At 59.9% G+C, this 20,692-nt stretch overlaps 2 protein-coding genes across 4 annotated transcripts; both read right to left on the bottom strand.

The window, feature by feature from the left end:
- Positions 1 to 230: 230 nt before the first annotated feature.
- CTDSP1 (CTD small phosphatase 1) lies at positions 231 to 6,685 on the bottom strand. Of its 2 annotated transcripts, none has more exons than XM_079923754.1 (7): positions 6,472 to 6,685; positions 4,923 to 5,071; positions 4,359 to 4,463; positions 4,187 to 4,243; positions 3,465 to 3,557; positions 3,152 to 3,337; positions 231 to 2,615 (listed from the first exon to the last, which is right to left on the bottom strand). In XM_079923754.1, exons 1-7 carry the CDS (start codon positions 6,536 to 6,538, stop codon positions 2,487 to 2,489), a joined length of 786 nt encoding a protein of 261 aa, XP_079779880.1. In that variant the 5' UTR covers positions 6,539 to 6,685; the 3' UTR covers positions 231 to 2,486. The 2 variants fall into 2 exon arrangements, with proteins under 2 accessions (XP_079779880.1, XP_079779881.1); XM_079923755.1 differs by having other exon boundaries at positions 4,359 to 4,460; positions 6,472 to 6,684.
- Positions 6,686 to 11,212: 4,527 nt separating this feature from the next.
- SLC11A1 (solute carrier family 11 member 1) lies at positions 11,213 to 20,157 on the bottom strand. 2 transcript variants are annotated; one of them, XM_079924917.1, is made up of 15 exons: positions 20,133 to 20,157; positions 19,487 to 19,707; positions 18,579 to 18,701; positions 18,164 to 18,283; positions 17,139 to 17,245; positions 16,625 to 16,695; positions 16,217 to 16,284; positions 15,881 to 16,036; positions 15,124 to 15,282; positions 13,636 to 13,725; positions 13,389 to 13,508; positions 12,820 to 12,969; positions 12,286 to 12,359; positions 11,719 to 11,872; positions 11,213 to 11,578 (listed from the first exon to the last, which is right to left on the bottom strand). In XM_079924917.1, the coding sequence occupies exons 1-15, from the start codon at positions 20,137 to 20,139 to the stop codon at positions 11,474 to 11,476; spliced, it is 1,725 nt and encodes a 574-aa protein (XP_079781043.1). In that variant the 5' UTR covers positions 20,140 to 20,157; the 3' UTR covers positions 11,213 to 11,473. The 2 variants fall into 2 exon arrangements, with proteins under 2 accessions (XP_079781043.1, XP_079781044.1); XM_079924918.1 differs by having other exon boundaries at positions 19,487 to 19,620.
- Positions 20,158 to 20,692: the final 535 nt, after the last annotated feature.

Raw genomic sequence — 20,692 nt, 5'->3', positions numbered from 1 at the left:
ATCTTTCCAGCCACGGGCGGGGTGGGGGAGAGGGCTGGGTGTGTGCGCCCAGAGGGCGGGCAGCGGAGGCCCGGGGCTGGGGACCCCGGGCGTCCGCGCGGAGAGAGGCCTCTAGCGGCCACCGTGGGAAGCAGGAGAGGGCGGGCCGGGAAGGCACTTCCTGCCAGGGCCTGGGGCTGCCCAGTTTTGCAAAGGAAGTGCTGCCAGGGCCGGAGGAGCGGAGGCAGGAAGTGGGCCAGAGGCTCGTGCGAGGGTGCGGTCGGCGGGTAGTGAGAGGCCGCGGCCGGAGTGGGTGCGGAGGTGAACGAGACCGAGCCCGCGATCCCACCCATCCTCCCCAGAGCCCCAGACGCCTCAGCCTGCCAGCACGTCTGGCGGCGCGGCTCAGCCCGCGACGCCTCGGCCGCCCGCACGCGGCCTGGATCAACCGCGTTCCAAGTTCTTCCGTTTGGAGCTGAACTTGGCTTCCCTCTAACTCGTCCCGCACCCCACCTCCCCACTCTGGGGCCTCATGAGCCCCTCCCCTCCGCTCCAGAGCGGAGACCACACCCCTCCCGTCTCCGAATACCTTCCAGGGGCCTCTCCTAGGGACGCATTTCAGCTTGCTTTAGAGCTAATAATATTGAGTCCTCCCTGTGCAGGCGTTTAATCAATTCTGTAGAGGGCCTGTCTCCATTCTGCAGATTAGCTAACTGAGGCCAAGAGGTAGAATTAAATAGCACAGCCGGATGCACGCAGATCCATTCAAAGTTCGCACTTTCACTGAAGCCCCAGGGGGCTTAGGGCAGCCCTTCCCTCCACTACTACTGCCGTCGCTCCTAAGGGTTTGCTGAGGCGAGGTGTGGCTTCATGGGACTCCCCGCACATCAACGCCCCCACCCCCGCAATAACCACAGAGTCAGGATAGGGGGGTCTGGCTTTCTCTTTAGTTCTCATCACTTTGGGGCTCTCCGTTACAGAGAAGGCACTTAGATGGGAAGCTCACCTGATTCAGACCAACCTTGTCCTCCCTCCCACCCCCAGCTCTGGGGGGGGGGGGAAGGGTAACGACATCTCCACCTGACATCCCCCTTGGCACTGGTATGTGGGTCCCCTTAACCGACAGGCCCTGGGGAGAGCCCAAGGCCTTGACCTCCAGACCCAGCATTTGGGGGAGGGGTTCCAGACAAAGGACTCAGAGCTGGAAGGCAGCATGTCCTGGGAGCTGCCCCCAGCCAGCAGGGCGCGAGGCAGAGGGCTGCAGGGGTGGGTTGGCACAGGGGAGGGGGACAGCTTGGCCAGGCTTCCTGGAGCCCCCAAACTCCGCAAGAAGGGTCCCACCTCCTACAGATCCCCTAAAGGCACCGGTGAAGTATGGGGTGGGTAGGGGAGGCACCCCTTAGGCGGTGTAGAGACCCACACACGCACACGCCGTGGTGGGCCTAGCATAGCGCTGGGCACAGAGAAGGTGCTCAACAAATGTGTTTTGAATGTATGAATCAACGGAGCTGAAAAGGGTGTGACGGACAAAGGACAGGGCCTGGCCCTTTGGCCCAGCCTGTTTCATTCAGAAAATAGCAGTTTAAAAAATGTAGAAATCCTTTCCCTCCTCCCCCCAGTTTATGGGTCCAGGAAAGGGGTGAGGGAGGGGTGTCTCCACCCCAACCCTTCCCTCTCCCCTTCCCCTAAAAATCTATATACACATATACATATTTATACGGCACCGCAAAGGGATCCTGCCTATGCCTCCACACTCGGAGCTGGGGCACCAAACCCCAGGGCCTCGGGGTGGTCAAGGCAAAGGTGAGAGGTTGGAGCTTGGGCCGTGTGGGAAGCAGCCCTCAGGTGCTGATGAGCCCAGAGAAGCTGGATTCTAGGGTCTTGAAGGACAGACCCCTGCTCCCTTTACAAGTGGTAACAGATCTTCTACCCTCCCCGCCCTCCTAGGCAGAGATTGGTGGAGGCTATAGCAGTCCCAAGGTAGGAGGTGGGGAGACTGGGTCCTCCCCCACCAGCCTAGATTGCTGCAACCTGATGGCTGTTCCAGGCAGAGCTGACCCGGATCGTGGCCCTGGGAAAATTGGGCCGAGAAGAGGGCTCTATGCAAGGCACTTGGTGTCCACTGTTCCCAGGCTGGGGGCCCAAGGCGTGGGGCAGCAAAACTCTGCCCCTCCCCCAGGCAGAACTGGAAGGGCCCGAGGGACCCAATTTGGCAGCAGAGAAACATGGCCATGCAGAGAGAGAGAGAGAGAGAGAGAGAGAGAGAAAGGAGGGAGGCGGCACGCAGGGCCCCCCAGGTCCCCCCAAGAAGGAGGAGGTTCTAAGGCACTGACACAGGGACCCGGGGACTCGGCGCCCTCGGTGCAGCCTGCCGCCCCCTGCACAGCCTGGCCGGGCTGGCGGGGGAGACGCCCACTTCCCCGTGGCGCTGAGTTTTCTTTAGGAAGAGTCCGCGTGTGAGGGGTGAGGGTGCGGTCGGGGGCAGGTCCTGGCCCCGTGGCGCCTCACTAGCTGCCGGGCCGAGGCTGCCTGAGCACTGAGTACACGTCATCCACACGGCTGAGCTGCTCGAAGAAGGGCAGGAGATCGTGGAGCTCTGTGTCACTCATGTTGTCAAACCACGAGGCCACCGGTACCTGAGCAGATGGGTGTAGGGCGGTGAGGGGGGCAGGTGGCCCTGAGCACAGAATGTGCAGATCGATCCTGAGCACCCACTGCTCGACGGGCCACCTCCTGGAAGCCCCTTACCCAGTCCTCAGACATTCTGACGGCAGCCCCAGTGAGTCACATTTACACGCAGGTCAGAGCAGAGGTTCCACGGGACCATACTTAACCTTACCGTGTGCTAAGCACTCTGATATTTTCGGTTCTATTTCATTTTTTAAAAAAATCCCAACTAAGACCCACTAAATTATTTCCGTGTTCCACTAACAGCTCACGACTGGCGGTATGAAAAATGGAAACTGCTCCAGTGTCCAGCAGGGACCCGAGCCCATGGCAGGTGCCCTGTATCTGCAGGCAGAATGGACTGAGTGACTAACACAGAACAGGGAGCAGCAGTGGGTGGACCAGGCGGGTGGGCAGCAGGCATGGGTCACTGAGGAAAGAGGGAGGAATGGGAGGGCACCAGACCCCAGCAGGGGCCCCCATCCCCACCCTGCCTGGCACTTACGGCGTTATCTGGATGGAAGACATAGGAGGCGGGTGAGTTGTCCAGGATGAGCACCCGCCGAAGGTCTCGGCCCAGCCGGCTCAGGTCCTTCACATAGTTCCCCCGGTGGAAGACGCATGACTCACGAAACAGCCGCGCCCGGAAGGCCCCCCACTTGTCCAGCAGGTCAGCTACTGGGTCTGCGTACTGGGGGGCAGGAGGTGGGTCATCCAGGGCCAAGAGCGACCCAGAGGTCACTGCCCAGAGGTCGTGCGCTGGAGGCAGATAGGAAGCAGAGATGCCCCAGGAGGCCTTCGGAGCGTGGAGGGCTCACCTTGGCAAGGCTGGCGGTGAACAGCACACATTCGAAGAGCTCACCCATCCGCTGCAGGAACTCGTCGACGTGGGGCCGCTTCAGCACATAGACCTGGGGGGTGGGCCAGTGAGGGGACTGCTGGCCCAGAGGCCTGGGTGGGGCGGGGCGGCCGGGGGCTGGGAGGGAGTGGGTGGAGGAGGCACGGGAGGGAGGCTGGTCCCATGGCCTGCGGGCTCCACTCAGCCAGCCGGTGCAACCACCGCTGGGGAAGACACCCACCCATCCAGAAGAGTATCAAAATGAACCTCCAACTCCTGGTTTCGGGCCCTGCCTCAAAGGGAATCACTAATTCCTAGCCCCTTCCTCCACCATGGCCTCAGCCAGATGTAGGGGCCTGGGGGCAACCCCCTCACCCCAGAGCTGCAGAGCACCGGCCCCCGAGCCAAGTAATGGAGAACAGGCTGGACAGCACACAACCTATCCTGAATTACTTGAACTGGGTCCCGGGCAGGGTGGGGCGAGGGGGCACCGAAGAGGACCCCGACTCCCTGCAGGCCTTGGAGTCGGGCCAAGTCCCTGAGGGTCCGTGTGACCTTAGGCAAGTCTCACACCCTCTCTGGGCCTCTGACATTCCACATCTATCAGAGTCCCATCTGGGACTCTCAGGATTGGTGGGAAGAGCCTGGGGTCTGGAAGACAGATGCCAAGCCTACCACCTCCCCCCACACCCGGCCCCTCACCTGGTGGACCACCCCATCAATCTCCACAGGGATGATGAAGTCGGCATTGTTCACTGGCTGTGAGGGGGGAAAAGAGCTGCTGGAGCTGGGGCGAGGCCCGCCGAGACCGCCTCCCAGGCCAGGGCAGACTCCCTTAGAGACCCGGGGCTGAGGGCTGCTGGGCAGGGCCCACCTTGAAGGAGCTGTGCACCAGGGTCTCGTCCAGGTCGATGACTACGCAGATCTTGTCCGAGTCCTGGGCCTTGGCCTCGGGGAGCAGGTACTGGACTGGGGTCTGCTGTGGGGACGGGCGGGGCTGGCTGCAGCACCTCTCTCAAGCCCCAGTCATTTCTCCTCCACATGTCTTCCCTCCCCCAGCCCTCTACCTGGCGAGCCACAAGGACAGTGGGAGAGACCAACCCCTTCCCAGCTTTGCCCCTGCCAACTCTGGAGCCTGGGGTAGGCCGCCTGGCTCTCTGGGCTTCACTTCCTGACCTGGGAGACCAAGGCAGAGGAAAGCTTCCACTTCTGAAGGGGAAATTCAGAATTCCCGTGGTTGGGGGGCCCTCCCCTGGGAGGCAGTCTTGGGGCATTCAGGGCTGGGAAGGCCTGGGAGGGTGGAGGGCTTGGTGGGGGGACAGGGGGGCTCCACCCTCCTTCCAGGGCCTACGAGCAGGTCATGAAGAGCCCCCTCACCCTAAACCCCCTGAGGGCTGAGCCCAGGTGCCCCTGCAGCGCCCTCCTGGCCATCACACACCTTGGGGACAGCACCGTTCTCCTCCACGAGCAGGGGCGCCCCACTGTGGGCAGGCAGGGCCTCCCCATCATCCCGGCAGACACAGCAGAACAGTGAGTGGAGGAGGCCCCGACTCCGGGGCTTCTGAGAAGCCGCAGACTTCTGGTCACCTGAAGCAGGGAGGCCCAAGGTGGGGGAAGGCACGCTGACTGGCCTGCAGAGGTGGGCACGTGTGCCCAGGCACGAGCCCCTGGGCCGAGAGGCTCTGGCCGTGCTGCCTTCATTGAGGGAGACACACGAAAGTGGCATCCAGACAGTCTTGGCTCCAGGCCACCCCTCCGCTCCCCACAAGTCCTTCTAGTGTGGGTACAAAGTTACCCACATTAGGGAGTGGGCTGGCTGGAGGCGGGGACTGAAGGTGTTTTCTCTTCCTAACAGCCTCCATCGCTGCTGGGGGATCAGCCCACTGGGGGCACCTCCTGACACACCCTGTACCTGAGCAGCCCCTATTCAGTAGGGCCCCTGCCAGAGAGGGTTGAGGCCTGGGGCCCTGGGGCCCACTCCTGCTCTCCTTCCCCTCCTTCCATCCTCTCCGCCTCCAGAGGTGCAAAGTCCTCCCTGAGGCTGGGCCCAGAGACAGGGGGTGGGTGCCTGGGGCCAGTGTCCTGCCGCCATCTGCTGGCCCCTCCTCCTCCGCCCCCGCCCGGACTTCCAACTTAGGTCCCGCTGATAGACGGCCCGCCCTCCAACATCCCCTCCACCCGGCCCGGGCAGAGCTAGGCCCAGGCCACAGGTGCGAAGACCTGGAGCGACTTCCTAGCCTCTTAAGTCAACACCGGGACAAGGAAAGGCAGACCCCCTGCCCAGACCCGTCAAGCCCCGGGGTGCCCGGCCGAGGCCGGCGGCATCTCGAGTCGGTGCGTGTGCGCACAGACCCGGCGCCCACCGGCCTGCAGCCGGGGCTCCGAGTTCCCGGTCCGACGCGGGTCTCCCCGCGGGCGCGCTGGCGATCCTTAAAAGTGGTTGTCCCTCTCTGCGTCTCCGAGAGGCTCGGCGCCTCCACAAGTGACGCGAAAGTTTGTGAAGAACGTGGCTGTGTGGTAGCGGGAGATCCTTCCAACCCTCCCCAGCCCGCTGTCACCTCTGCGCCCCCTCCCTCGACCCGACCAGACCGCGGCCCAGAGGGGGCGGAGTCTCAGCTGGTGGCCTGAAGGCGCCCTCTTCAACCCCCCCATCTCCCAGCCCCACTGGCGCCAATGGGGGGGAGGGGGCGACTCTCGGGCATCGCGCACAGCCAGTCCGGGAAACCCGGAGGGCGCCCCTTCTCTACCCCTGCCTCAGTTTCCCCACCTCGAGCAGACAGGAGCGCCCAAAAGGGGGCAGGCCCCGCCCCGCGTCTCTGAACCTCTGCGAGTTCAAACTCTCAACCAGCTCCCCCTCCGGTTGGAAGCTTCGGGCCCCGCCGAGTCGGGAGCCTGGGGCGGCAGCGGCGGCTGCCCTGGGGAGGGTCGCGGCCCCCTCCTCCTCCCCGCAGCGCCCGGATTGCGGGTCCCTCCGCGCGCCCCAATACCTTTGCTCCGTAGCGGGCTCCGCGCTTCCTCCTTGCTGATCTGAGTAATGACGGCCGAGCTGTCCATGGGGCCGGGCGCGCTCCGCTCCGGCCGGACTCTGGCCCGGGCGCCCGGCCTCCCCCCCGGCTCGGGCCGGAATTGGGGCGCGGGGGGGAGGGGAGGGGTGGGAGGGAGGGATCCCCGCGAGCTTCGGAGGGGAGGGGAGCCAGGTTCTAAGGGGGAGGGGGAGGGAGGGGGCGCGGAGGAAACTTTGTTACAACATGGAGTTTCCTCCCCGCGAGGCGGATGCAAACATGGAACCCGGGCGCCGTTTCAAGGCTCCCCCTTAAAAGGGCAACGGTTTCGGCGTGACCTGGACTTGGCCGAGGCTTTCATCACTTCTGGGGCCGGCGCGGCTTGGCGGGTAGGAGGCGGGCCCGGCCGGGTTCCTGCCGCACTCCAGGGGGCGTCGCCTCCCTTCCTGCCGCCCGCCCGCCTGCGGGGCCGAGCCTCTGCGGCTGCGTGGCAGGGCCGGCACCCGGCCCACCATTCTCCGGCGCTGGGCGGCCAGGGGCCAGGGCCCGCCCGGAGCGCCCACGCCCGGGAGTGCCCCGAGGGCGGCGCGGCTCCACCTCTGCACATTCCGAGGGTCGGGGGCTGGCAGCTTCTCGGTTTCCTCATCTGGGAAATAGGGTAACACCGTCTAGTCTGTAAAATGGGTCTCTCCGGCGGTCTAGGGGCCATCTCGCAGGGAAGTCGTGAGCGTGCAAAGACTCTTTGCTACCTTCAAACGTCTGTGCAGATCCACACAATTAGGCTCTTAACCGGACCAAGACTGTCACCACCTACCGCAGTCTCGGGCCCCTTCCCCTAAACCCGGAGTTGTAGGGCGTGGAAATTCCAACTGTCTGCCCCGGGATGCCCCCTGCCGACCTCTCCCAACCGCCTCACCTGGCGCCCGGCCACGTCCACTCCAGCCACCTGGCTTTCTCGCCAGAAGCCTAGCGCCTCCACGCCTCAGGGCCTTTGTACCTGCTGTTCTCCCGGCCTGGAAGGCGCCTCCTTCGACTTCTCACAGCCAAATCCCACCGACCTCGAAGAAATGACACCCCCTCCAAGAGGCTTTTCTAGGCCCCTCCCCTACTCCCTACGCCGGCCACGATGTGACTGTTGGGCAGGGGGGAAAATCAAGCGGCGGCTACACACAGTGGGGCCCCCATCCCTTTGGGCTCAATGCCCAACCGTGGGGACCACACCGTCAACTGGAGGACCTTGAACACCCGCTCCACCTGGGTCTGTACAGACACACCGGCGGGCGCGGGGCCCGCGTTTCCACGCAGATTCTTCACGAGGGAAACTCCCGTGTGATGCGCGGTGAGGTTTGCGGGTGGTTTTTTTTTTTCCTGTTTATGAAGTTCCTTCCATTTGCCGTTACTATTTTGTGTTCACGTTTTAAAAATATTCATAACGCCAAGCCTTGACAAACACGCCTCAGCATTTCCTTCCCCCGCCGGGCGGGGCGGGGCGGGGCTGGCGCGTCCAGTCCCGTCCGGCCGCGGGGTGCTTACGCGGCGCGCGTCCTCCAGGCCGGGCGGAGGGGAGAGCCGGGGAGCGAGAGGCCCCGCGAGGGGAGCGGCGCTCGCCCAAAGGCGCGCCAGCTTCGGGGCTGGGCAGCAGGGCGAGGAGGAGGTGGTCAGAGGCTGTGAATCCTGTGGACTCCACGACCCCCCTTTCTGCTATTGAGTTAGCCAAAAAGTTTGTTCGGGTTTTTCCGGAACATCTTACTACGCCGCCGGCCGGCTGCCATCATTGCATTTAATCACGATAATCGCCAACTTGCGGCGAGCGCTTAGTCTGGGTCCCGCTTTGGCTGCGCCTCTCATCTCATTTACTTCTCAGAACAATCCGTTTTTTAACCCATTTTACAGATAAAGAAACTGAGTCCCGACGAGCTAGCGACTCGACCCGCCCTCCGGCGGCGGCAGAGGTTGGATTCCTGTCGCCGCGCCGAGCCCCCTCCCCTTCGGTACGGCCCCGGGGCGGGGCCTCGGCATTCTCTCCGGATGCTCAGCCGGCGCCGACCCCAAAAGGAAATGTGCGGCGGAGGGCTGAGTGAACCCCGGGCCTCGCCCCTGGCCTGAGCAGGGCGGCTCGCTTTCCACTCCCTTCGTCTTTCCCTCTGTGAAGGCTGGAACCTGGCCGACTGTGCCACTGAGGGTCAGGGGAGCTAACGCGGGGATAGGGCACTGGGCATAGGGCACTGGGCAGCACTGCTGCCCCCCTCCCGTCGCTATTCCCTTCACCGCCTACCCCCCCCCCCACCCTCCATCGTCTCCTCCGAGCCTTCGCTGGTGGGGGTCTCCTCCCAGCGAGACCTGCCCTCTTCTCACGCTCAGTGGTGCACTTTCCGCCGGGGCGGAGTGGATGCGGAGTGAGCCCAGACGCCCGTGCAGTGCGGCGGTCTGGGGTCTGTGGGGACAGAGTTGCTGGTGGAAGCGTTCTGTAAGGTGGGGCGGGTTCTTTGGGTTTCCTCAGGAAGGAGGGGAGTCCACACCCAGCTGCTCTCCCTCTACCCTCTCTACTACAGCAGGTGGGGGGGTCGCCGTACCCGCATAGTTTATTTTTATCTGTTTCATAGGTTTGCGCCCCAGGACGGATAAAGTCATGGGGACTGTGAGTCGAGAAACACTAGGACTCAGCCGGGGTCGGTCTGGCAATTATGGACAAGTGTCTTGTTCATCCAGCACCTCAGCTTCCTTCTCTGCCAAATAGGGTTGGTAAGGGTCCAACCCAGGCAAGTGGGTAGGGGGAATGCCGAGCAGAAAGGCCGGATGCCCTCCTCCCAGGCTCCGAGACACACCGTGGTGCACATTCCGACAGAGCGGGGTGGATGCGGAGTGAGTCAGGATGCCTGTGCAGTGCCGGGTCTGGGGTGTCTGTGGGGATGGAGTTGTGGGTGGAAGCTTCTGGGGAGAGTAAAGGTGTCAGGCCACTCCCAGCCTGAGGGGCTGATGAAGCATCTAGTTAGATCTGAACCTGGGGGCTGGGAGGACCAGAGCTACTGGGGAGGGAGCAGCCCTTTTGGAGGCGTCCCTGTCTGGGTATGACTGACCTTGGCCTGACTTCATCGCTAACGCCTTACCCAGGCCCGCAGCAACCCTTAGCTGGCCCTTTGGTCCCCTCCCCTCCTCACCTTCCTTTACCCCAAGTTCTAAGCTCCAGACTTGCCTATTGGTATGACCAGCCTGCCCGTTCTTCTGAGGAACTCCCAACAAGGTTGCAAGTCTCTAGCTTTTGCATACACTGACCCCCCCACCCCAACTCCCGGCATGCTCATCTCTCCCTTGATTGCTCTCCCTATGTCTATTCAGCTTTCAAAATATTGTCCAGGAGTTTATCTTCTGTGGGCCTTGCCTCATCGGTTGCAGGTGTGCCTGACGCACACTTCGGATCGTCAGTGTTTTGTTGTCATTTACTTAGGTTCCCCCCAACCCAGTGTGAGCTCCTAGAGAGCTGACATCTTTAATTCGAGACCGTGCCTCCCTTCCCCAGGTCTAGCACAGGGCTGGCGCCCAACTAATACCTACAAAATTGACCAGAGGGGTGGGCAGGGGGTACAGCTGGGGGCACCTCAGGGAAGCAAAAAAGGGGTCTCCCGTTTCTCCGCTACCTGGCCCCCATTCATCCTCTCTTTCAGTTCGCAGGGGCCCCATCTTCTCCAGGGACAAGCCGGGAGAAGGAGGTTGGACGGCGTTCTAGCCCAGGTACCTCTCCACCGTTGCTCGGGTGAGCCAGACCTGTCCCATCCCGTCCCTCTTAGAGGGCCCCACTTGTTTCGTTGCCCTTTTAAGAAAGAGGAAATTCTTCTCATAAACAAGCTCCTCAACCAGAGCGCGGAGCCCAGCTGCCTGCCCCGCCGCATCCCCGGGAAATCGGGGGTGCTTCCAGGCACAGCGCCCACTCCAAGCTCAATCTAGGGGAAAGGGCTGGCGGCCCCTCACCGCCGACGCTCGCCACAGCTCGGGGGCTGGGGTCCAAGGGACGGGAAGAGGCAGGAGGGACTTGGGGGAGCCTAGAAACAGCCCAGGGAGCGTCTGTAAAGTGCAGCCCCTTCAAGGGGCGAAAGGGCGCCGGGCCGCTCCCTGCGGCCGAGGGGATTCCCCGCCCACAGAGCTCACCCCACCTTCCCGCCTGAGCGGATTCCGAGGCCCCCGGGCGCGAAGCCCGAGTGACAGCCTCCTCCTCTTTGGAGGCGGGGAGTACCGGCGCTCGGGATCGTCCCTGTCCCTAGGGGGAGCTGGGAGTCAACGCCCAGGGAGCGTTAACTGCGCGGCGTGGGAGTCCCGGCCGCCTGGTCCCCTGGGGAGATGGCAAAGGAATTGGGCCTGAGAGGCACCGATTCTTGGGTTCCTTAGGACTTGGCGCCCTAAGGGGAGAACCGCGCTTCTGTTTTCCTGCCTGGAAAAGGGGTTTCAGGTGGAACAGAAAGGCTGAGGCCACTCCAGCGAGAGTGGGAGCGAGGCAGACCTTCGGGGAGGGGGACTATTCTTGATGGTTCAGGGATTTTGTGCTTTCCTGTTTCCATTTCCCTGCTCTTTTGGATAAGAAGTGAATTAGCATTTATTTATCGTTTTCAGACTCTATTTTTAAAGTACCAGTTTGGAGCCTGTGTCCCACCCCCAATTGGGTTGGTCTGTCAGGTTACTCCTATAGGTGCTCAATAAATACTTTAGGAATGATTTTTTTTTTTTAAGTCTCAAGTGCCAGGCTCTGTGTTAAAGTGCTTTATTTACCTCCGCTGCGAGGTTGGTGTCCCCATTTTATAGTTGAGAACACTGAGATCCGGAGGTTAATCACTTGTCCAAACTAGGAGACAGCAGGTCCCTACGGAACCAGGGGAACCAGGGTTGGCCTGCTTCCAGAACTCCATCTTGCTGCCTCCACACCGCCCCCGACCCCCACTGGTCCAGCAGGCCAGTCTGCCCCACTCGTTACACCCTCGGCCATGCCCTGGGTGGGAGCTCATCCAGAGGCCTTCTGATCCTCTTCAGGAAGCCCATACAGAAAGTGTTGGTGGGAACTGTGGGCCAGAAGGGTGGCTCCATGGGTGATGAGACAGGTCCAGGTCTGGAGGAGGGGTGACCATGAGTAGGGGAGAGGACAAGACCTTTGGGGAAGCCCCAGTGCATCCCCCAACTAAGCCCTCCATCTGTTGTCTCTTCTCCTTGCCTCCCCCATCCCCAAGGCGCCCGCGGACCCAACAGTACCAGGTAGATGGTGAGGCCCAGGTAGACTGCAGCCAGCAGTGCCACAAGGCTGAAGTAGGCAGGGTGGGGTAGGCTGGGCAAGTAGCTGACCACAAAGTAGAGGTTAATGGCACAGATGAGCACCATGATGGAAGAAGTGAAGGCCTTGCTCACCCTTGGGGACGAGAGGGAGGCTCAGGATTGGCTGCATCTCCTCCAGTGCCCACAGCCAGCCTGGAGCTAAGGTGGGGGGTGGATACACAAAGCCAGCTTCCCAGGGCTGTGGGCCCTGGAGCAGACCCCTGGCCAACTTCTGCCTCCTGGGCCCTCCAGGCACCACACTGGCAGGATTTGGCAAAAGCAGAGTCTGAGGTGAGGGGGAGGACCTCAAGCTCTAGAAACAGCCCCTGGCCCAGGATTCCAGTCCTGGCTCCTCCACTTGCTAGCTAGCTGTGTGACCTTCGGCAAGTTTCTTAACCTCTCTGACCTTATCTGGGTAGTGGGAATAATGGGACTTCCTACCTCTTGGTGGTTGTGAGGATCAAGTGTGGTAATGTAAGTCCAGTGCTGGGGTTGGGGAGTACTCACAGGCCATTGGTAAACTCCTGCATCAGGGCGGGCATGCTGGTGAACGTGAGGATGGGCAGCACAGCGAAGGGAAGCTGGGGAGAAGCGGGAGGAGGGGGCTGAGGGACCCTGCCCTTAGAATACAGTAAGGAGGGGAGGAGCAGGCCGGGGCTCCAGTCACCCTCTGCCTCACTGTGCAGCCTTGGGAAAGCCTCCTAACCACTCTGAGCCTCAGTTTCTCCACCTCTCTGCCTTCCAAGGTTGTAGGGGCTCGAAAGCAGGAGAAAGTGTTTGGGGGCTCTGGCCCCAGGCTGCCTGAGCTTGTATCCCAGCTGTGCCACTGGTCACTTAACTGCACGCATCAGTTTTCCCATCTGCAAAATGGGGATAGTGGTGGTTCCTACCCCCTGGGGTGGCTGTGGAGAGTACATGAGGCTTGTAGATAAGGTGTGTTTAGAATAGCGCCTGGGACGCAGGGGAGGCTCTGTAGGGGGATTGCCGTGGTTCCTGTTTGGCTCCACAGCGGGAAGGAGGTGATAGGGCCCGCAGGCTCACCAGCAGGCTCTGCAGCACGTTGAGCAGGTCGTTGAGGCCTGACAGGTCCCGCAGGTCCCTGAAGACTGCCACGAGCACGGTGGGCAGGATGGCACAGGAGCGAGTGAGCAGGACTCGGGCGAAGCGTGACCACCGCAGCTTCAGGAAGCCCTGGGGGGTGGGGTGGGCACCTTGGTGGCGGGGTGCAGGACTGTGTTCCAAGGGAGGGACCCTCTATCCTCCCTCAGCCCATCTCATGCCTGGAGGAACACTCTGTTTCTCCATCTTTGAAATGGGGGCAGCTCTGTCCATAGTTGGTGGTGAGGGGATAGATGGGGGGAAATTAGGGGGTGTTCCCCTCCCACAGCTGATTGCTGAAGACTAAACCGTGTTGGAGAAAAGGCTTCTATTAGTTCTGGGTTTGCAGTTTCGGGCCTCATCTCGCTGAATCTCAGTTTTCTCATCTGTAAAATGGGGCTTATAAGGGCACCCGTTGGGCTGCCTTAAGGATCAAGGAAGCGGATGTCCGAGCCCCGAGTAGTGTGCCTTGCCCTCAGTCCCCTGCCCGCCCCGGCCCGCCCCAGCCCCACCTCCATCACAAACTGTCCCGCGTAGGTGCCGGTCATCGTGGAGCTCTGCCCGGCGGCCAGCAGACCCACCGCCCAGATGTAGAGGGCTGCGGGGCCAAAGAGGCAGCCTAGGATCACGCCCTGGAGGGAGGGGTGTGGTCAGAGCCATGGGTCCGCCCCTTCTCGCGCAGACGCTACCTCTGAGGTGGGCGTGGCGAGGAGCCCCGCGGCATCGAGCCCTTCCATACCCGCCCTGCCTCGCGCTTACTCCTTGGTAAATGTCCACCGCCACTGTAAGGTTGTTCCTGGGGAAGATCTTGGCGTAGTCGTGGAGGCTGCTGTTAGCACAGACGTTGAACTGCGGGCACCGGGCAGTAGGAAGGAGATGTGAAGCGCACACTCAATGTTGGAAAATCAGACCTCCAAGCCTTGACCAAGGATTGAAAACTAGTGGCCCGCGGGCTGAATCCAGCCAGACATATTTTCTGTGACTAACAAATTTTTTTTTTCTTAAGTGTGAATTGGTTGACATTTACAATTGAGAAGATTTAACATGAGACCCTGGTTTCCAGCTGCTCTTGGATTGTAAGAGCTGGCATTACCACAGAGAGACAATTGGTCGGCAGGGACTCAGGCTGCCCCACAGGCCCTTCTCCCTTACCTGGGACCCCCTTCCCGCAGCTCTGTGACTCGGCTGGTCTCGAAGGCAATGTGTGACTATGGTTTGCCATCCTATTTAGACCTCTCTCCTTATGCTAAGGAGCAGAGACCCAGGGAGGGCTATGACCTCACAAGGTCACACAGCAAGGCAGTGGCAGTGCCCATGTCCCCGGAGGCTTGGCCAGTCTGTCCCATCCCCACCCCACCCCGTCAGCGTTCAGTAAGCGCCCAACACTGGCTAGCAGTTGTTAGAGCCTTGGGACAGAGACTCACTCAAAAACTGAGACAGGCAGAGTCCCAGATCCCAGAGAACCAGGGAGGAGCTGGCCGGTTCCTTCGCCTTCAGAGCCCGCTCAAATGTCACCTCCTCCAAGAGGTCTCTCCTGACCACCTGGCCTAATGTAGTAGTCCCTCCCTCACCACACCCCCAATTATGTTTCATCACCCCCTTTATTTCCTTCACAACATGGTTCATATTTTCCTTTGAAACCGATCAACTGATCCGTTGATTTGTTTCCTGTTTGCTCACTGCCTCCGAATTTCATCTGCAAGAGGGCAAGGTCTCTATCATTGGCTGCTGTATCCCTAGGGCCTAAGACACTGGCTGATACATCACAAATGCTCAATAAATCTTTGCTGAATGAATGACAGTTTATCTACTAATAATGAAGATTATCACTAGAAACTCAAGGAAAGAAATTGCCTGCCTGCATATTCCTGACCCCACGCTCGTGCTCAGGCAGGCAGCCCCCTCCCAGAATGCCCTCCCTACAGTTTGCTGGGCAAATCCTGCCCATCCTTCAAGGTGCAGCTGGAATGCTGGATCCTCCAAGACTCAGCTCCTCCCCCTAGTCACCTCCCCTGGACGTCTGTGCCTTGTAGCCCCTGGCGTGGGGCTGACCACGTGCAAGCCTATGTAGGAGACCACGTGTCTCCCCAGTGGGGTGGGGAAGGGGCTCCCAGCCAGAGGCCAGGGTCGCAGACTCCCTCCCCTACCAGTGCCTGGAGTACAGGACAGAGACTCGAAGGGCTTAGCTGCACTCTTTGGAGTCCCCAGCAAAGCCTGAAGGGCATGTGGGCATGGGGTGTGCCTCACCGCAGCCTGGTTGGTTTGCTGGTAGAAGGCTTGCCCAAAGACAGCCACAACAAAGAGGTTGATGAAGAAGGAGACAGACAGTGCGATGGCGGCTTCAATCAGGAAGTACATGTTGGCTTCTCGGATGTCTGCCCTGCGGGTCCGGTCTATCTCTCGAGACTATGAAAGTCAAAGGGAGGGAAGCACCGAAGTCCCTGAGTCATCCCAACATTCTCTACCCTCACACCTCTACCTATGTTCCTCCCAAACCCCAGTTCTTTCTAAAGCCCCCTACATGGCCGTCTGGGATAGGCCTTTGTTTCTGCCTCAGGGCCTTTGCACTTGCCAGTCCCTCTGCTTAGAATCTCTTCTCCCCTGGTCTTCCTTCCCATCCTTCATGTTTCAAAGGCCTTGGCTGACTCCTTTTCTAAAGGAGCCCCCTCCCCAGTCATTCGCCATCATACTTCTCTGTGTTGTTTCCTTCAGAGCACCTTTCACAATCCATTTCTTTCCTTTATTGTTTACTTGCCCATGGTCTGTCTCTCCTGCTAGAATGCATGCTCTAAGAAGGCAGAGGACTTATCTGTCTCTTCATCACTGACCCCCAGCTCCCAGCACACAGTAGACCCTCTATTATTACATATTGAATAAAGAGTGATTCACTTCCCTCCTAAATTCACAGAGTTGGGAGCCAAAAGGGCGGGGCCCCAGCCTTGGGGGTGGAGCCGGTGTGGCCCTTAGGGAGAAAGCATGTCTCCCTCCCCTCCAGTCTGCTCACCTTGACCAGGGCTGAGTGCAGGTAGATGTTGTGGGGCATGATGATGGCGCCAATGATGCCCACGGCCTGCAGCAGCTCGGGCTGGCCGCAGCCAGGGCACGAGGGCAGGAACAGGTCCCGAAGAAGTGCTCCCTGAGCAGGACGTGCCACCACATACTGTGGAGAGGAGCCTCGGTCAGGCTCCACCCCACCCCTGAGCAGCCATTCTCACCCTCTACCCCAACCCTGGCCACTAGGGAGCGTGGCTAAGGTCCGCTCCCCGCTCCTCTCAGGCTCTGCATGGGGCGGAGTGGGGTGGCCTTGGTGTGGGGACGTGGTACTGGTACGGCTTCCCACCTCATAGCCGAAGGTCAAGGCCATAATGGTAATAAGAAATCCAAAAAAGGCTTCCAGCTTCCGCAACCCTAGGGGGAGAACAAAGGGGCAGAACCGAAAAACCAAACAACCAAAATTATAACATAAACAATTATTAATGGCTGGTATCTTGAGCACTTTGTTCCAGGCACTGTGCCAAGTGCTTAACATATAGCGCTCGGTGCAGCCCCACCACAGCCCTGTGGCCTCTGTGCTACTATCCACGTGTTATAGATGAAGAAACAGAAGTCTAAGTAACTTGCTCAAGGCCGTACAGTCAGAGTGGGGCTGCTAGGAGCACTTCTCCCAATTCAGCAGAGCATCAGCTCCTACATTCATTGCCAGTCCCCCCCCTCGCCAAGTCCCCTATGGGATGAGAAGCACACCCACCGTAGTTATCGAGGAAGAGGAAGAAGAATGTGTCCACGATGGTGATGAGGACACCACCCCAGAGTGGGATTCTGAAACCAGAGTGGCCTGCGTCAGCCCCGCCCGGTCCAGGAGTCTGGAACTCCCTCCTCAGGGCTGGAGACTGTAGAATGTGGCTTCCTGGGAGCAGGCACTCAAATGGCCCCAGACAGCTAAGGGAGAGGGGAGTGGGAGTGTGCTAGAGACGGGAAAATGCCACATACACGCTAGGAAGGGCCAAGCTGTGTGGAGGACCAGCGTGGTAGGGAGCTTGGGGCTGCAGTCCTGAAGGCTGCATGGTGACCGACATCTGTGTGATTTGAGAAAAGTCACTTTACATATCTGGGTCTCCACTTCCCCATCCAGCAAATTGGGCAATAGCTCTGAGTCAGAGGTGACTGGAGGATGAAATGGACACAGGGAAATAGAAGGCCTGGGGAGGAAGAAGCCGCTGTTCCCAGCCCTGGACTGAAGAGCTGGGGCCCCTCCAGAGTACCGTCCAGCTGAGAGCAGATTGAATGCGATAGCTGTGCCAATGACTTCCTGCATGTCTGAGCCCACGATGGCTAGCTCGATGGTCAGCCAGAGAAGGGTGCGGGGCACCTAGGGGGAGGTAATCCCGTCATTAAGGCTGGACCAATTATTTGTCTGTTGTCTCAGACCTACACTGACTGACCTTTCTGTACCCGGCTCTATACTCCTGGGCTGGAAGCCTGCAAACTACATTTGCAAGTCTGCCTTGCCAGCGGGCTTCCAGTTAGGTTTTCATGGTGTAAGATTAATCAACAGAAGCCTCAATTAAATAGAGTCGGGAGATGAGAAGGGGAAGCTCCCACGCCCTGCGAAGATAGCAGAGCCCAACAGGAAGAAGAAAGACTCCTCTTCATTCCCGGCAAGGACTCAGCCACTGAAAAGCCATGGACTCTTTGTTGACTATCAGCCTCCCAAATTCCCTTTCCCCTCCATAAAAGTGTTCTCCTTCCTTTGCTGTGCGGAGACTTGCACGTGGCTCCCCATGGCTTCAGACTCCCCAGTTACGATTCTCTCCCCAGTTATGATTCTCAACCCATCTTTGTTGGAGAAGTATCTAGCAATCTATTTGTTTTAGGTCAACAGTAGGAAATAGTTAAAGGAAATGGAAAGGCAGGGAGACATCATTTTTACCCCCCCCCCTTCTGGAGCTCGCACCAGCAAGGGCACCAGGCAACATGGGCTCCAGTCAGCAGTGGCGGCAATGCCTCTAGAAGCTTGGGTGCGAATGATGGCCCCTGGGCTCCTGTCCAGCAGCTTTCTGATCTCTGGGTAACACCTCCTTCCCTTGCTCCTCCAGCTCTTTCAACACCTTCGTGACTGCATCCCTGCATTAGATACCTTTGAAATATCTAGTGGCGTGATTTCTGTTGGCCTGCGTGGACACTGACGGCCAAGTCCCCGGTGCCCACCCCAGCCAATGCCCTCCTGTTTTTCACCTTGGGCAAGTCACCTCTTCAGGTGCTTCCTGTCCAGGGGCACCAAGCTCACCTTAGGGTAGTAGAGATGACAGACTTCGCCCAAGTCCTTGCCTGTCACCACGCCCAGCCGGGCAGCAAGTCGCTGGCAGAGCAAGCCCAACACGGTGGCCCACAGCAGTACCCAGAGCAGCTGTGAGAAGCCAGGGAGAGGCCGTCAGCCAGAGGGACCAGTCTGATAAGCCCTGAGCTGCTGGGACCCTCTAACCAAGGACACCCTCTGGGGAATGAGTTGGGGAGATGGAGCTAGAAGACACCCCCCCACTCCCGCAGGGCTGCTTTGGGGACCCTTTTGTGGTCCATTTGAACTTAACACCTGTTCCCAGGAACACTGGCCATGAAGGCCACTCTGGGGAAACGTGGCAAGCTGGGGGTCTCCACCAACTTAGCCTGGTCACCCCCTCCCCACCGTGCCCCAACTCAATCACTTTGAATCCAGCCACAGCCCCGGCCTGAAGATCCGACTCGATGTTTCCTGGGTCCAGGAAAGCAATGCTCATAAGGAAACCGGGCCCCGTGAAGGCCCACAACTTCCGCAGGCTGAACGTGCCCTGTGGAGGGAAGTGGAGTGAGGGGTCTTGGACACAGGCTTGGGGGCCGCTGGCCATGGCCAGCCCCCAGGTGAGCCCCTCTGGGCTCATGGGCCCAGGCTGGCCAGCCCTGCCCTGGGCCATGGAGCTGCCACCCTGGGGTGGGGGGTAGTGGAGCACAGGGGGTGGGAGGAACTCAGGATTTGCTGAGTCACGGCAGATCAGCTTTCTGGATCGGTCAGGTTCTGTGGTCTACACTTGACTAGCCTGCCTCGGGCAGGCCCTGAGTCAGCAGATCCTCAGAGCCCAGAGGGGAGCTTTCCTGGGTCAGACCTCCCTGCCCAGTCCCTTCTCAGACCACAGGGCCTCCTCTCTGGAGTCCACTGAGCCTAGGGTCTCCCCACCCCCATTCCGGGGGTTAGCCTAGCAGCCTGGGCATCTGCTAAAGATTCTGGGAATGCAGGGTGATGGTCTCTTAGAAGCCAGCCGGCAGGCTCTACGTCTCCCGATGCCCTTGTCTGTGTCCTTTCCTTAAATGTTACAACAAATCCTTGAGGCTCCAACCGGAATTCACCCCAGGTCCCTTTCCCTTCCTAGGAAAGCTGAGATTCATCTAGAAAGCCACTTGATAATTTTTAGACAAATATTAAGTGCCCCAGCTAAGCACTGGGGACAGAAGCAGGGAGGCAGCGGTTGCCATTGTCCATCAAGGCTGCTCAGAGCTGGAAGGGACCCCTCTCCCCCTGTGAGATCCCATGTGGTCTTGTCCATCCCGAAAGACCCCAGGAAGTTTCCAGCATCCTCACCGGTTCTGCATCTGGGATGGGGATCTTCTTGCTCAGGTAGGTCCCTCCGGGAGGTTCTTGCTGTAACCCCGGGTTGGGTGGGCTAGAGATGGAACCATATCTGGTCCTGCTGAGCTTTGGGGGGCCTGTGTCACCTGCAAGGGGCCCCATGAGCCTTGGTGAGTGACACGCCTCTTTCTGGTGGCCCAGGATTAAAGCCATCTGTCCTCTTCCCACACCTCCTCTTGGCAAAGTGGAGAAATGAAGGCCCAACTGAACAGGAGGCCTTGACTCCCATCTTGGGTCCACCACCTCCACCCCGGACCAAACATTACAGAAGATGTGTGAGAAGCGGGGCCTTCATGATTACCCTCCTTCCGTGTGAGTGCAGAGATTCCCAGACCCAGATCTCTCTCGTCACGGAGGATGTGGAGAGGGACGTGGGCTCTGGGGAGGGAAAGCTGGCCCCACCGTGTGTGCCCCTTGGCCTCATCCCTGCCACCTCCAGCAACCAAGGAGGCCCCAGGGGTTCCAGACCCACAGAGATGAGGCAAGGGGGCACTCTGCCCTTGGGGATGTGAAGAACCCAGCCTCAGGCCGGTGTCCTTGCCCCCCTGACTCCCCCCCCACCCCCATTCAGACTCTGTCCCCGGAGGGGGCCGCTCACCTGTCATGAGGACCGCAGACTCAGGCACTCTGCACAAGTGATGTGCTGGGCAGTCCTTCTGGCTACGCTTCCTCTCTGGGTGCTGCTGAGTGTGTGAGTCCACACCCTCTTACCCATCCTCAGCTGAGCTGGGCTGTTCTCACACGCACGGAGCCTTGTGAAACACTTTCCAAGGGCAGAAGTGGCCAGCTCTGGTGCAAGGGTCTGGGTGACCACGGTATGGCCATTTGCTCCCCTCCTGGCCTGAGTCCCACAACTCCTCTGGCTCCCTTCCAGGCACCCCGAGTTCTGTGCCTCCCAAGTTAGCTCTGATTTCAGACACTTCCTGCCACTTGGGCATTCATGTCTAGATCACGTGACTGCCCCCTGCCTCCACCTTCTCTCACCCTGCACAATCAGACCCTTCTCCTTTTCATTCTTGAGTCCCATGGCCAGTGGTTGGCCTAATGGGAGGAAGGGAGTTCTGATGCCTACCTCGACCTCAGTTTCCCACTGAGTGCCTCAGAGGGAAAGACCTTCCAGGCACTGCCACAAGGACATGCATTGAAGATTCAGGCCAA

The sequence above is a fragment of the Stenella coeruleoalba genome, assembly GCF_951394435.1.
Source record: "Stenella coeruleoalba genome assembly, chromosome: 6".
NCBI lineage: Eukaryota > Metazoa > Chordata > Mammalia > Artiodactyla > Delphinidae > Stenella > Stenella coeruleoalba.
This window is presented reverse-complemented; position numbering and strand designations above follow the sequence as displayed.